This window comes from Lycium ferocissimum, chromosome 4, assembly GCF_029784015.1.
Source record: "Lycium ferocissimum isolate CSIRO_LF1 chromosome 4, AGI_CSIRO_Lferr_CH_V1, whole genome shotgun sequence".
Lineage (NCBI taxonomy): Eukaryota > Viridiplantae > Streptophyta > Magnoliopsida > Solanales > Solanaceae > Lycium > Lycium ferocissimum.
Window position 1 is genome coordinate 17,845,006 of NC_081345.1, and position 15,438 is coordinate 17,860,443.

General features: G+C 41.1%; 1 protein-coding gene across 1 annotated transcript; it reads left to right on the forward strand.

The window, feature by feature from the left end:
* Nucleotides 1-8,225: 8,225 nt before the first annotated feature.
* Nucleotides 8,226-10,088, forward strand: LOC132053790 (uncharacterized). The gene is made up of 5 exons (XM_059445893.1): nt 8,226-8,674; nt 8,722-8,894; nt 8,936-9,006; nt 9,124-9,267; nt 9,354-10,088. Exons 1-5 carry the CDS (start codon nt 8,226-8,228, stop codon nt 10,086-10,088), a joined length of 1,572 nt encoding a protein of 523 aa, XP_059301876.1.
* The last annotated feature ends 5,350 nt before the right edge of the window (nt 10,089-15,438 follow it).

Here is a 15,438-nt window from a genome sequence, read left to right on the forward strand (position 1 = left end):
GAGTAAATGTCTAACAAGTCACTCATATCCCCTAATAGCTGTCAAGGAGAACTACTAAATTCTGAATACATAATTAATTGGTCATAACCCGAAATAGACAAAATGAAATAACTAGCTTTAAGTGCCACCACGGTTGATATTGTTAGTTCATCTCAGCTGAATTCCTACGTTGGTGGGTATCCTGTACTAGTCTAATTGTAATAGGTTTGGTCTATTTATGGTGAATTTATAATTAAGGTAATATAGGATTTGTAGTTCTATTAGAATAGGGTTATCTTATTAGACTAGGGTAAGGAGGACCTGATGTGCTGTGAAATTTCGGCACATTTGATGTCTTTTTACTAGAAGTTTTACTTATTTTTAAGTGTTTTTATATCGTTTCTTATGTTATTTTGATTTTTTGTAGGGTTTGTTGACTAAGGAACGAAAATGAAGAAAATCACTGAAAAACGGACAGCTTGGAGCTAAAGGACGGTCCGTAACTCGTGTTATGGACCGTAACGTGATCCGTAACCTGAGAGGAAATTCCAGTAACATGCTGACGGATTATCAATGTTACGACTCAGAAGGACGGTCAGTAACTCATGTTACAGGCCGTAACGTGGACCGTAATCTGAAGGGAAATTCCAGTAACATGTTGAAGGATGGTCAACGTTCTGACCAGAAGGACGGTCCCTAACGCAAGTTACGGGGCGTAACGTGGGGCGTAATGGTTGTCAAGATGATATCCACTGAAGACTTAAGGCCGAGATCCGCTGGAAGTTAAGGATCGTAACCTGTGTTACGGTCCATCGAAGGAAGCCGTAACGGTTGACCTAATATCAAGCTGACAAAGGACGGAACAAAAGACGGACCGTAACACGTGTTACGGTCCGTAACGATGCTGCGAAGGGTGTTTTTGTCCAGAACTTTGGCACATTTTTTGGTGCTATAAATAGTTAAGTCTAGGTTTTTTAGCCATTATTCATTCACTTTAGAGCATTAACTCCTATCATTAGATATTTTGTGAAGTTGTTGGAGCATTCAAGGCCTCAACTTCATCCTTAGTTCACATTTATTACCATTGTAAGTATATTATGTCCTCTTTTGAGCTTTCTTTGTTGAACAAAGTATGAGTAGCTAATTTTAATACTAAGGTTGTGGACCCTATGATGGGTATTATGTGAATGGGTTTCTACTATTGATACATGCATAATGGTTGTTGGTGTTTATTCAATCTTCGTGTTTTAGTGTTGGGTAATGATTGCAAGCATTAGCCTAAGCTATTATTCTAACTTTTCGGGAAAGTGAGTTAGCATTTGTTATACCCCGTATTTTGTACGTTGGAATATTCTAAGTTGATTGCGACAAGTTAAGGACAAGGTTGTAATTTCCTCCGATTTTGTTAAAAGTGCATAAGTTGCATATTCATCTTTTCATTGGTATGGAGTGTTAAGGGTAAATTTGGAATAAGGAAAATTTGGGGTTAAAAGTGAATTATGGAAAGTTGAGCATTTCATGAAAATTAAGGGCTAGAAGTGAAAATTTGGAGACTTAATTTTCATGAAATTAAAAGCCATGTGACTATGCACATGACTTATGGGCCAAGGGCCACTTGGTTGGTTAATACATGGAAATAAAAGATGACTAAGTCATCATTTTTATCATCTTTAGCATCTAGAAATTTCAAGAAAAATGGAGGAGAAAAAGAAGAGGCCATTTCGGCCAAGGGAGAGAAAATGGAGGTCAAGATTTGGCCATCAAAAAAATTAGTTCTTCAAGCAAACTTGCTAATTGAAGGGTGCTTAATAACATGGAGTCGTTGTTTCGGGCAATAGCTTACTCGTTTCCTTCATCCACCACTTTAGGCGAGTTGAGAAGTTGAAGAAGAAAGGTGAGTTCTATTCTTGTTTTATGTGTTATGAATGGTTTATATGTGTTGTAGTATGATAAAAAGGAAGAAATTCATGATAGAAGTTGAGTTGAAGTTGGGCCGTGCATATGGGGTATGGCCGTGCATGTGTGTGTTGTGTTGAAAGTCATGAATTAATTCTAGTTAGCACGTTTTGATTGTTGTAGAGTGAAGAAAAGAATGAAAATCATCTTTGTGTGTGGGTATGGTGTTGGCCGTATGGTCCCCTCTTTGTGTGTTAAGAATAAACAAATTGTCGTTAGCGTTTTAGTTGTCGTCGTTGTGGATTCGATGAGGAAAAAAATGCGAGTTTAATGACTCAAAGTGATGTTGTGTTGGTTATGGGTTGATTTGGAAGTTAATGTGAATTTTATGTAATTTTTGTATTTATGAGAATTGCATTGTTAGTGTGCAGATTAATGGTGTAAATTATGAATTTGGAAGAGAAGAATGTGTTTGGTGTTGTTCTCGGGTTTGGAGACAATTTCGGGTGAGTTGGGATATGGTTTTGGTTGTTTGGAAAATTGTGTGAAATGTTTAAAGTGTTCTTGAATATTGTATGTATGGTTTTGGATTAGTAATCGAACGTATAAACATTGATATTGGTTTGAATGTAAGTGATTGAAGTAAGTATGTCGGAATATTATGAATGTTGTGAAGTTATGTAAAAAGAGCTATTAATGTTAGAATGCAATGTTAATTGATTATTGATGTGGTAGTTTGGTTGTTGGTATTGTTGTTATTGAATCTGGCCGAGTTGAAATCTCGGGGTTGGTGTATTTACAGGGAAAATGCTGCCGAAATTTCCGTAGAATTTGATGTTCGTTTGGAATTGAATTCCTAAATGTCTTCAACTAATGTTCGATATCTATTGACATTATGTAGACCTTGGAGAGCCGAGACTTGAGTTTGGATTAGCTTAGGAAGCAATCAAGGTATGTAAAGCTTACCTTTCCTTCTTTTGGGCATGTCTTAGATATGAGTAAGGTATGATATGTTATGAGCCTTGGGGGTAATTCTATTCGAAAAATCCGAACATATTTATGATTCGTATTCGCTTTGTGATGTTGGCATCCTTAATATGGTCAAGCTATGATCCGTATGTCCTTGATATGATTGGATTTGAAATGCTATGTACACGGTTTGTTCCGAAAGGATCTTATGTCTTTTGTATGGCTACATTTCAAAAGTTGCATAAAAGTTGGTTTTCTTAAAAAAAAAAAAGAGAGAGTTTTGTTCCTAAACGATTCCGAAAACTACGAACGTCCGTAACTTTCACAGACAGAACCGGATGGATTTGATATGCTCGGAAATGATTCTATGACGTATAATGACTATGATTTCCATAGGCGGGCCCGGATTGGGTTGACGCTCGTCCGTGGGTCCCGCGACTTTTCTTTGTGTAATACTAACGACTTTTTGAAAAGAACTTAATATGACTATCTTTCCGACCCCCGAGTATGATTACTTATTTATCTATTGAGTCTGAAATAAGGATTTTTATGTATGTGATTTTGATACGTAACTATGATTTCTGAAGTTCGGTTTGATATGTTCCCGAGTGGTATTCGGAAGAAAATCTTATTTGACTACTGTTGTGGCTTATAAACTAAATGATGGTTCGTTTTGATTAACCTATTAAGTCTTTGAAAATGTTTTGAACTGTATTTGGGTACTCACGATTCTGTTCGTGCGTTCTGTTGTTACATTTGCCGCTGGGTTCCTGGCCGCGGTACGTGTATATGTGATATTACCGCTGGGTTCCTGGCCGCGGTATGTGTATATGTGATATTACCGCTGGGTTCCTGGCCGCGGTACGTGTATATGTGATATTACCGCTGGATACTTGACCGCGGTATGTGTGATATTGACCGCTGGATACTTGACCGCGGTATGTGTGATGTGTGACAACGGTGTGTGTGTGTGGATATGTGTGATATGTGTGTGTGTGTGTGTGTGTGTGTGTGTGCGATATTGACGGATACTTGACCGCGGTGTGTGTGTATATGTGGTATGTGATATGTGATAATACGATGATATGATCCTATTTGCCGAGTCCCTCACTAGAGGGCCGGGACACGATATGTATATATGTGATTTTGACAGTCTGGATTATGATCAGTCAGTTAATGTCAGCTTATATGATTTGTTCTATTTTCCATATATATGAGACAGAAACGTTTTACAAAAGAAAGCTAAGCATTTTGGCATTCGGACTATCACATTTGTCTTCTGTACCGCCTATGTATGATTTGTACTTCAGGTGCAAGCCCGTTGGTATTCTGGATTTCTATGCTCATTTTCTGCACTCCTTACTTCGGTCATGACCTCATTTTCTGCATGCTATGCTTTACATGCTCAGTACATATTCCGTACTGACCCCCTTTTCTTCGGGGGCTGCGTTTCATGCCGCGTTGTGTACCCACGGACGAGGAGATGATGTTAGCGTAAGATGTTCCACCGGATTGGCGAGCTCCATTTCCGCGGAGCGGCCGCCGAGTCGCAGTACTTTTGTATGGTATCCGGAGTTAAGTTAGAGACTTTGCGTACGTGTCGTGTGTGTGATATGTCGGTCTTGTGAGCGCGTGTAAGCCGATGTATTATTATGCATTATGTCGCGTATTTGTTTTGTAATCGGCTATGTAAGCCGATATATCGCACGCATTATGTTACGTATTCGTCATGACTACGTATTTTATTTGATTTGAAAAAGACGAAAAGTATGATGTTCTTTGAAAAATTTTCTTCTGCATTTTGACGCGTTTTGCGGGCCCAATATGATTATGTGTATTACGAAAGTCTGCGGGTTCGCTCGGTCCTAGGTAAGGGTCGGGTGCCCATCACACCCTATCGGATTAAGGGTGTGACAAAGATTGGTAAGATTGAATAACAATGACTCGGGGCGTTAACCCTCATTTAATAGACTAACTTAGGGATAAGACCAAGTCTAATTGGCATTATTGATTGTTCTTCGATATCAACTCTTTTGTATTTTGGAAAATCATAAAGAGAAAATACGGCCTAACTGTTGGAAAACATTAGGCAGTCTTTAAGAGATCAAGTGCAAATCCTTAGAACAACCATTAGAAGTATATCACATTGAAACCTGAAGCATAATAGCTAATCAAAACGGAAAACACAACCTTAGTCTCTCTCTCGCATTAATTACAATTCAAGTCATAGTGCTAGTTTATATTACAAAATAATTATTCCAAACTATTCGGAATAGAATCAAAGCCTTTAAAGACAAGTATCACATAAAATTAGTACCCTTTTCTATCCATATTCCCTGTGGGATTCGATTCCAACCTTGTCTGGGTTACTATATTTGACAACGTCCGCTTTACGGCACTAATAGGTGTAATTTGAGCGTATCAAATTTTGACGCCGTTGCCAGAGAATACTGTTTTGAAATTACTGATTGTTGTATACTTTTTTTAAAACTTTTTCTGTTCCATCACACCTTGTTTGCCGTTTTTCGTGAACCAGGTGAAAAATGGCAGGAAGACACAATCGAAATCAAGGAAACCAAGGTGGGCTCCAGGTAAACCCACCACCACCGGAAGAGGAGGAGGATGAGAATATATTTGCGAAATTCATGAATGAAGCTGATTATGCTTCTGCTGTGGTCCCTCCTAGGACCGGAAATGCTACTTTCAAAATCGATAGCTCTATCTATCAACTGTTGAAACTTGAAGGTTATTTCCGAAATTCTTCAGAGTATTGTCCACTCTGACATTTGAAGAACTTCCTGCATGTATGCGCTCAACAATCTAGAGATGTTGTTTCTGCTGATGCACTTCGATTACGGGTCTTCAAATATTCCTTGGCTGGAAAAGAAAGGGAATGGTATGAAAAGCCCCAAAGAATTATTCACACCTGGAGCGAGCTAGCCAATATATTTTTAAAGAAGTGGTTTCCACCGAGCAAAAAGGCTGAACTTCGAGATAAGATCTTTGAGTTCAAACAGCTCCCGAGGGAACAGTTATATTCTGCATGGGAGAGGTTCAAGTACTATCTAGCTCAATCTCTAACTCACGGGTATCCAAATACTATTCTTACAGAGAAGTTCTACAAGGGTTTAGATACAATGAATCAAATTGCTGTCAATACTGCAATCGGTGGATGCTTCATTGACAAGTCATTTGTCAACATCACCCGTTTGCTCGATAAGCTCACCACCCATAATCAAGCTAGGCATTTAAATGATAACGAGAGTTTGTTTTATGGTAGTCCATCAGTAGCCGCTGTTGCAAAGGAGAACCATCAGAGGGATCATGCCTTTGCTCAATTGCAAACTACGGTGGATCTATTATCAAAGAAATTGGCAGAGAAGGATGCAAAGGGTGTAAATGCTGTTGAGGAGATACCACTTACTCCACCAGGGATGTATCAAGTCCCTGAGCGGATGTACCAAGAGGGGCAACAACATTATGAAGATGCCAATTATGTCAACAACTCCCAAGAGGGTTATCAAAGGCAAAATTATCAAGGTCCAGGACATCACCCATGGCAGAAGCCTCAACACCAATTTCAAGGGAACAGTTACAACAGAAATGGTCAGGGAAATTCCAATCAAGGGAATTACAATAACAGTAATTATGGCAACAAGAGCTCCAATCCCAATATTCTACCAAAGGGGCAATCATCAAATTCTCAGCAGTGGAGAGACAATTTAGCTAGCAACTCTGCTAATGATTCTGCTGAGCTGAAGAGCATGATGCAAAAAATGCTAATGAACCAGGATAGAATTGAAAATACAATAAAGGGAATGTCTGAGGTTCAACTATCTCATTCAGCTGCCATTCAGAAGCTTGAATCACAATTCAGAGAGTTTTCAAGAGAAGTGCATACTTCTCAACGTGGACACCTACCAAGTGATACAAAAAATCCTATTATTCTAGGGACACCTTTCCTTGGGAGGGCTCTTATGGATTCAGAAAAGAATGAGATCAAGTTCCGGGTTAATGATGAGGAGGTGACTTTTCACACCAGCAAGGGTATGAAATTGCCCAGTCTTTATCAAAGTATTCCGGTTATTAATTCTTTTGATGTGGTAGATGAAGCGGTGGAGTTCAAGATGGAAGAAGAATGCTTGGAGCATTATCGGCCATCTTGGTAAATTTTGATGCAGAAGAAATGGAGGGATATATTGAGACGGTAAACTCACTCATCGGTTTCGGTTCTTACTCTTATGAGCCCAAGAAATTGTTTCTTGATCTAGAGAATCAAACAACTCCTCCGGTAAAACCTTCAATTATTGAGCCACCAAAGTTAGAACTCAAGCAACTTTCATCCCATACTAGATATGAGTTTTTTGGAGCAAATAATACTCTCCCAGTTATTGTGTCATCACTTCAAAATGAGGGCCCACCTTAAGGACTTCTCACAGTCTTAAGGAAACATTTGAGGGCCTTAGGTTGGACTATTGCAGACATTTGGGGGATTTCCTCCGGAATTTATGAGCATCGAATTCAGCTGGAAGAGGAAAGTTCACCAAGTGTTGAGCATCAGAGAAGATTGAATCTACCAGTGCAAGAGGTGGTAGAGAAAGAAATTATTAAGTGACTAGATGCTGGGGTAGTTTACCCAATTGCCAATAGTCCATGGGTGAGTCCAGTTCAATGTGTACCAAAGAAGGGGGGCATCACTGTTGTCCCTAATTCAAAAAATGAGTTGATACCTACAAGAACCTTTACAGGTTGGAGAGTTTGCATGGACTACAGAAAGCTGAATATTGCATCTTGCAGCGACCATTTCCCTATGTCTTTTATTGATCAAATGCTTGATCGGCTAGCCGGAAGGTCCTATTATTGATTCTTGGATGGGTACTGTTTCTTAGATGGGTACTCTGGGTGCAATCAAATCAACATCGCATTGGAAGACCAAGAAAAGACTACTTTCACTTATCCCTATGGGACATTCGCTTTCAGCCCAATGCCATTTGGTCTTTGCAATAGCCCAACTACTTTCCAGAGATGTATGATGTCCATATTCTCCGATATGGTTGAAAACTTTCTTGAGGTCTTCACGGATGATTTCTTCATCGTGGGAGATTCATTTGATGAGTGTTTAGACCATTTTGATCGGGTGCTATAAAGGTGTGAAGAGACAAACCTAGTTCTTAACGGGGAAAACTGTCATTTTATGGTAAAGGAGGGAATTGTCCTGGGCCATAAGATTTTCGAGAAAGGGATTAAAGTTGACCAAGCCAATATCGATGTGATTTCAAAACTCCCTCCACCCATCTCAGTTAAGGGGGTTTCGGAGTTTCTCGGGGCACACTGGATTTTATAGAAGATTCATCAGAGACTTCTCAAAGATTGCAAATCCAATGTGCAAACTTTTGGAAACGGAGTCGAAATTTAATTTTGATGAAAAGTGCATCAAGGCATTTGAAGAGTTGAAGTTGAAACTGACTTCAGCCCCTATTGTTGTGTCTCCGGATCGGTCTCTACCTTTCGAATTGATGTGTGATGCTAGTGGTCTTGCTATTGGTGTTATGCTTGGTCAGAGGATCAACAAAATCTTGCACCCAATTTATTATGCAAGCAAAATGCTGAATGGAGCTCAAATGAATTATACAGTGACAGAGCAAGAGCTACTTGCTATTGTCTATGCTTTCGAAAAGTTTTGGGCCTATTTGTTGGGTGCCAAGGTAGTGGTTCACACTGACCATGCTGCCTTGCGGTATTTGATGGCTAAAAAGGATGCTAAGCCACGGTTGATTAGATGGGTGTTGTTGCTACAAGAATTTGACTTTGAAGTCAAAGACCGAAAAGGGTCAGAGAATCAAGTGGCTGACCATCTTTCCAGACTTGAAGAAGCAGGAGACCGACTGATGTGCTAGATATTGATGACACTTTTCCGGATGAAAGAGTATTGGCGGTTTCCAGTGATGTGGCACTATGGTTTGCCGATATTGCCAATTATTTGGCAACCGACATTGTTCCTGAAGTTTTGAAGGCATCTCAAAAGAAGAAGTCTTTAGAGATTGCCGACAGTATTATTGGGATGAGCCTTATTTATTCCGAACTTGTGCAGACAATATTATCAGAAGATGTGTGGCTGATTCTGATGTGATGGAAATCTTAAAATCTTGTCACGACTCTCCGGTAAGTGGGCATCATAGTGGAAATAGAACGACAGCCAAGGCGCTAGAGTGTGGCTACTATTGGCCCTCTATCTATCGTTGTGCGAATATGCTGACACGTTCTTGTGATAAATGCCAGCACCAATGCACCATAGGTCAGAAGCATGAGACACCGATGAATTTTGTGCTTAAGGTGAAGCTCTTTGATGTGTGGGGCATTGATTTTATGGGACTATTTGTGAGCTCATATGGCCTGAAATATATTCTTATTGCTGTGGATTATGTCTCCAAATGGGTGGAAGCGATGGCCTTGCCCAACAATGATGGAAGGAGAGTCATTGCCTTCCTAAAGAAAAACATCTTCACAAGATTTGGCCTCCTAGAGCCATTATTAGTGATGGTGGTTCTCAATTCTGCAACAAACCATTCGCTGATCTTTTTGAAAAATATGGCGTGCATCATAGGGTTGCCACTCCATATCATCCTCAGACGAGTGGTCAGGTTGAAATCTCCAATCGAGAGATAAAGAGCATCTTGGCAATGACAGTCAATGTGAATCCCACTGACTGGTCCAAAAAGTTAGATGCTCTATGGGCATATCGTACAGCTTTCAAAACCCTTATTGGGACTTCACCATATAATCTGGTATTTGGGAAGGCATGTTATTTGCCTATTGAGCTTGAGCATAAAGCCATTTGGGCATTGAAAAAGTTGAACATGGATTGCAATGAAGCAACCATGCTGAGGTTGTTTCAAATCAACGAGATGGATGAATTTAGGTACAACGCCTATGAAAGTGCAACATTGTACAAAGAAAATATAAAATACTATAATGACTCGAAGATCCTCAAAAGGGATTTTCAGCCAAAGGATTTAGGGTTGTTGTACAATTCGCGCCTGAAGTTCTTTCCAGGAAAGCTCAAGTCTCGATGGTCCGGTCCGTTTGAAATTGTCACTGTTTCCCCAAATGGAAGCGTCATTGAAGTGAAAACCGAGGATGGCACTCGGATTTTTAAGGTAAATGCGCAGAGGGTGAAGCACTATCACTGGTGCATTGATGATGGCAAAGTGGTTGATAGGTATCGTTTAAAACATGGTTCCTGAGCAAAAATTGAGTTATCATGTCGTGCCACGACGTTAAATCAAGCGCTGTGTGGGAGGCAACCCACGTTTACTGCTTTATGTTACTTTAAATATCGTATTTCCTTTGTTTTCTTTTGTGTTTTTAATGTTTGCTGATGTGTTAGGATTCTCATGAAAGAGGTGGCAAAAAGAATAAGTGCTGGAGCTTGCACCAAAAGGACGCTCCACGTTACGCTGGCGTAACACATGTTACGGCTCGTAACATGGAGCGTAACAAGAGAGGAGAAATAATGAAATCACTGAAGGATGGGAGACCAGTGTTACGGTCCATAACATGAACCGTCGAATTGCGTTACGGACCGTAACATGTGACCGTAACTTTGAGTAGAACCTGAGCAGCCACTGGAAATTTCACATATGTTACGCCAGGTATTACGGTCCGTAACACGTGTTACGGTCCGTCGTTTTCATAATTGCCAGGTCATTAATGAATCATTAAATGGGGTCGTTTGGAACGACCGTAACACGTGTTACGTTTCGTAACGCGTGTTACGCTTCGTAACGCGTGTTATGCTTCGTAACGCGTGTTACGCTTCGTAACGCGTGTTATGCTTCGTAACGCGTGTTACGTTTACGGTCTGTATCTGGAAGTGCAACGGTCGGCAAAGGTTTAAATACCTCAACCGACGGTTACACTTCTCATTTACACAAAAAATTTAAATCCATACCCACGTTCCCATTCCCCATCACCCTATAACTTTCATTCCCTCTTCTCTTCATCTCTTCATTACCATTTCCGCATAACCTCTTAAGTTTCAAAATACTCTCAATCGTTTTCTCTTAAATTCATCGCGGAGGCCAAGTTGTAGTTCTCAAGTTTTCTTCCATTTCAATTGATCTTTCTCTAATCAGGTATGTTGATGTTCGAAATTCCCTACTCGTATGTTCCTTCATGATAAATTCGTGTAACCATGATGTGTGACTTTTAAGTTTTGAAGTTTCATTGATTATTGGACGTGGATTGACTAAGGTAGGGGTTGGGTTTGGTATGATTGCTGATTAATTTGGACTCGTGGGCACAAGGGCATTGTTTCCCACTGAGTCGAAGGGCATCCCGATTGAAAGTTTCACTTGTGAAACTAGTAAATTGCTTTGCTCGCCAACTGTTCGATAAAATGTTTCAAAGAAGAATTTGAGAAAATCGGGTGAAGTCTGAGTAACCCAAGGTACGTGAGGGTGTCAACTGGTGTTTTACACCATAACCTAAGGATCGTAAGGTTGAAAATCTAGGCCACGTGCTTAAATGAAGTTTTTTGGCTAAGTGTTGAATTCAGTTGAAATTTTGCTGGACGCTCAGCGTTCCGATCTGTAACAAATGTTACGGACCGTAACACCACGCCGTAACACCTATGATTTTACTCAAAATATTCTAGAAATTTGGGTCACGTTACGGTGAGGTGTTACGGACCGTAACACGTTTGACGGGCCGTAATACCATACCGTAACACCGATTAATCTCCCCTTAACTTTCTGGGAAATTGATCGGCGTTACGGTAAGGTGTTACGGACCATAACACGTTTGACGGACCGTCGAACGTGTTACGGTCCCTGTGTTATAAATGGAGAATATGAGTTACGGTTGGAGTTACGACCCGTAACGCTGTTCGACGGTCCGTCGAACGTGTTACGGTCCCTGTTCTAATTTGAGCCTTGAGCATTAGAAAATGAGTTTTGTATATACCATGTTGTAATTTTTTTCATGATAAATCAAAAACAACAAAACATAAGCTTATTGTGTTATCATAACTAACTTTACCTTTAAATAGGTATGGGTAAACAAAGGCAAGGGAAGAGGGCTGCACCCAAGATTGCCAACAGAAGAAAGGGTCGAGGTGCAGGCTAAGTAACCTCACGGTTGCGCGATGAAGATCGGCCTAGAGAAACAAGGGCTACAAAGAAACCCGCTGCACCTAGCAGGCCAGCCTCACCATCCGAAAGTTCCTCCTCGTCTGATGAGGAGGGTTCTTCTAGTTCATCAAGCCACAGTAACCCCAGCAATACTGGTACACACCACACCGGCCACAACCATACATTAGACAGCCTACTGCGGAGGAGCGCGAACAAGAAAAAAGGGAGACTGAACTCCAGCTGAAGGCTATGTATGAGCAGGACCTTCGATTTTCTGTGGAAGGTTCTGAGGATTTGCATAACAAAGGGTGTGAGTTAGTAAAGGGCAGCGGGCAAGACCCGAAGCTAAGTATTTTCGAGGAACGGAACATCAGTTTCGAAGTTCTCGATGAGTACCCAAGCATCATTGACACTCTCCGCTTCCACAAGTTTGAGATTTTGAAAAATCCAGTGGGGTCCTAACGGAATTCTATGCTTCTTATGGGGCTGCTGTATTCAAGGCACAGAAAAAAGGGAAGAGAATGACTCAAGTGCCGACTATGAATGAGGTAATAGTGCGCAAGAAAAAGATTAAATCTCTCCGACGGCCATCAATAAAGTACTATTCGGTGATGAGTATATTACGCCTACTGCAGCAGAGGAAAGGGAGTTTGTCTACAAAGTTTCACAAAAAGAGACACTCCCGGTCAGAAAATGGGTAGCCTCAGTGATTGCACGGTCTGCAGATCCAAAATGGGCAATAGTGCCAAAGTTGACGATCAACACGAGGATTTGGAAACGCACCCTCACACCTGAGGCAAAGTTTTGGTGGCATGTTGTTCAGCTCCGGATCCGTCCTACACAGGCAGATAATTACTTGACCCCGGACCGAGCAGTGCTTGTGGTCGCCCTTATGTCAAAGTATAAGGCCAACATCGGGAGAGTGACAGTTGCAGATATCCGGGAGCGAGCCCCACAACCAACCACTTCCCTGGTTTACCCATGTTTGCTCACTTTCTTATGCTTGCGAGAGGAAATAGGACCCCTTCCCCTTATCGATCACAGTTTGATAGCCAAGAGCGTCTATGACATCACACAGAGCCGAGATGAAATGTTGGGCCAGGGTACGATGCCATCTGCCTCTTCTTCTGATTTGCCTGAGGAGCCAACAGGGTCAGATGTTCTGCCATTGGCTATTATGGGTGCTGAGGCTACTGATGCGGGTCGGCCCGCGTTCGATGCTCCACCCATCGACTCCACTCCCCGGCCCGTGCCGGCCCTCCCCTACTTCGGGTGGTCGCATCTCTTCCCGGAGCTAGTCGGCACCGCTCGGCCCCATACCGGGAGTTCCACCAGAGCTTGCGAGGAAGATAATTTTCAACAGAGAAAATTTTAGGACAGTAGTCCTATAAGCAGATAGAACAGACAGGCAAGTCAAGCACATCATGACAGAGCTGAAAATGTATACCAAAAAGGCTATTGATGCAGTTTTGAAGCCAATCAAAGAGAAGATTGCTGATGACCATCTGATTCCACTCCCAGATTAATGGTATTGAAAGCAGAATGAAAGAGCTGAGTAAGAAACACCCTGTTGTGGAGTTAGGAACTGTTCGGAGTGAGTTGCTAACACTAAAAGATGATGTTCAAAAATTGAAGGCGAAGGAAGTGGCTGTTGTGACGGACCAACTTTTGAAAGTGCAAACAGAGCTGGTACAGAGCTTGTATCAGCCGGTTGAGAGTTTACTTGGAGATGATGATATTGAGAAAGCGGTCGATGAGGAGCATGAGGAAGAGTTGGAGGAGGATACCCACTCCTCGGCTAAGGGGAAGCGCAAGAGAGTCGAGAATGAGGATGCAAACCTCGATACCATTCTCAAGACTATTGATCCATTTAATGTCATGCGATCTCAGAATGAGGAGGATGAGCGACAAACACTGAAGAAGATCAGACGTGAGTCCCGGTTAAGTTCTGACACCACCGGAGCGACTTCTAGCTCAGCCCATCCTATTCAGCCGGCTCGCCCTACCTCTGAGCCAGGGCATGCTAATGATGCCGAGCCTGATACGGCAATCACTACTGAGCGCACCACCATTGCGCCGACTTTAAAGGTTATACAGCCTCATGATGATGCAGCAAGTCACAGCGCCTAGTGCGCTTCAGGGAGGCCCTACATTCTGTTTTTATTATACAAATGCATTGGGGACAATGCATATTTCTAAGTTGGGGGTGTAGGGTATTTATTTTGGTTTGAACATTATTTTTGGTTTTCGTTGTATTAGTATTAAGTATGTACTTAGGACCTATTTCGGTCTGGAGATTGTTTTTGTTTTTAAATTGTGATACTAAGTATGTGTTTAGGACCCTCCTCGGCTGTTCTTTGCCATATGTTCTTTTCCCGAGGGGTTTTATTTATGTTGAACCTGGCATGTTTAGGCTGTTTAGTTAAAGTAAAGTAAGGATAACTTAAGTGGTGGTGGTTCATGGTTTATAGCATGTATAAAAGTGTTTTACAAGTCAATGATGTCTCTCCAAATTTTTTTTGATGTACATCAAGAATGGGCTGTTTATATTGACATGTATGGTTCTTTTAATGACATTGCAAATAAAGGGTGACCATGTGTGTGTAATTTTCAAACGGATGTCAAGTCAGAGTAGCGAAAAAATCCTTATGCCATTGTGTTGTGAGTTCTTAGTATCCATTTGTGTATGATGCTTGTAATCTAGAACTTTCCCGGTTAGTTGTGCGTGAATTCTAAGGAAAGTTTGGTTATGAAGTGATCTTAGGCTTTCTTTGTATTGACTCCAAAGCTTGTTTATCTTAAATGAGCCTAACCTGTACAGAAAATGATCCTTAGTCTCCCATTTTGAGCCTATAGACTTTTTTTTTATTAGCCGTTAACTAACCTCCATCCTTTCTTTGAATAATCCCATTTAGCACCAAGTCCCTCCTTGACACTAAAGAATGATAAAAGAGGCTAAAAGCCTAAGTTGGGGGTAATAAGTGAAAGATGCAGAGAATGAGGCCAAAAGCCTAAGTTGGGGGTGGTCGTGAGTGATGCAATGCATGATTTGGTGTGGCTAGAACATATATATATAAGAAAAAAAATCTGAAAATCTTTCTCAAAAAGAATAATAAGTCGTAAATAAATCCATGCCGGACTGTAGGGTCAACAATAAAAGGGAGAAAGGTGAATGAAGTCAAGTGTAGTGTCAAGGAGGGTAAGTCACCATTATCCAAATATTTATCCTACCCGTCCCTAAGCCAACATTACAAGCCACAAAAGTCCTAATGTGATCACAATCGAACTGTTCAAAGTTGAAGCCATTGAAAATAAAGGCAAGCCTATGGTATGTGCAAGTATGGTATGCAAACTTCTTTGTGAGTGTGAGTGTATTTCTATTCTCTTTAGTCTCTTATCCCAATTATCTTATAAATATGTGTGTTGGGACATTCTTTCATCTATGTGAGGGCGTAAGGATTGT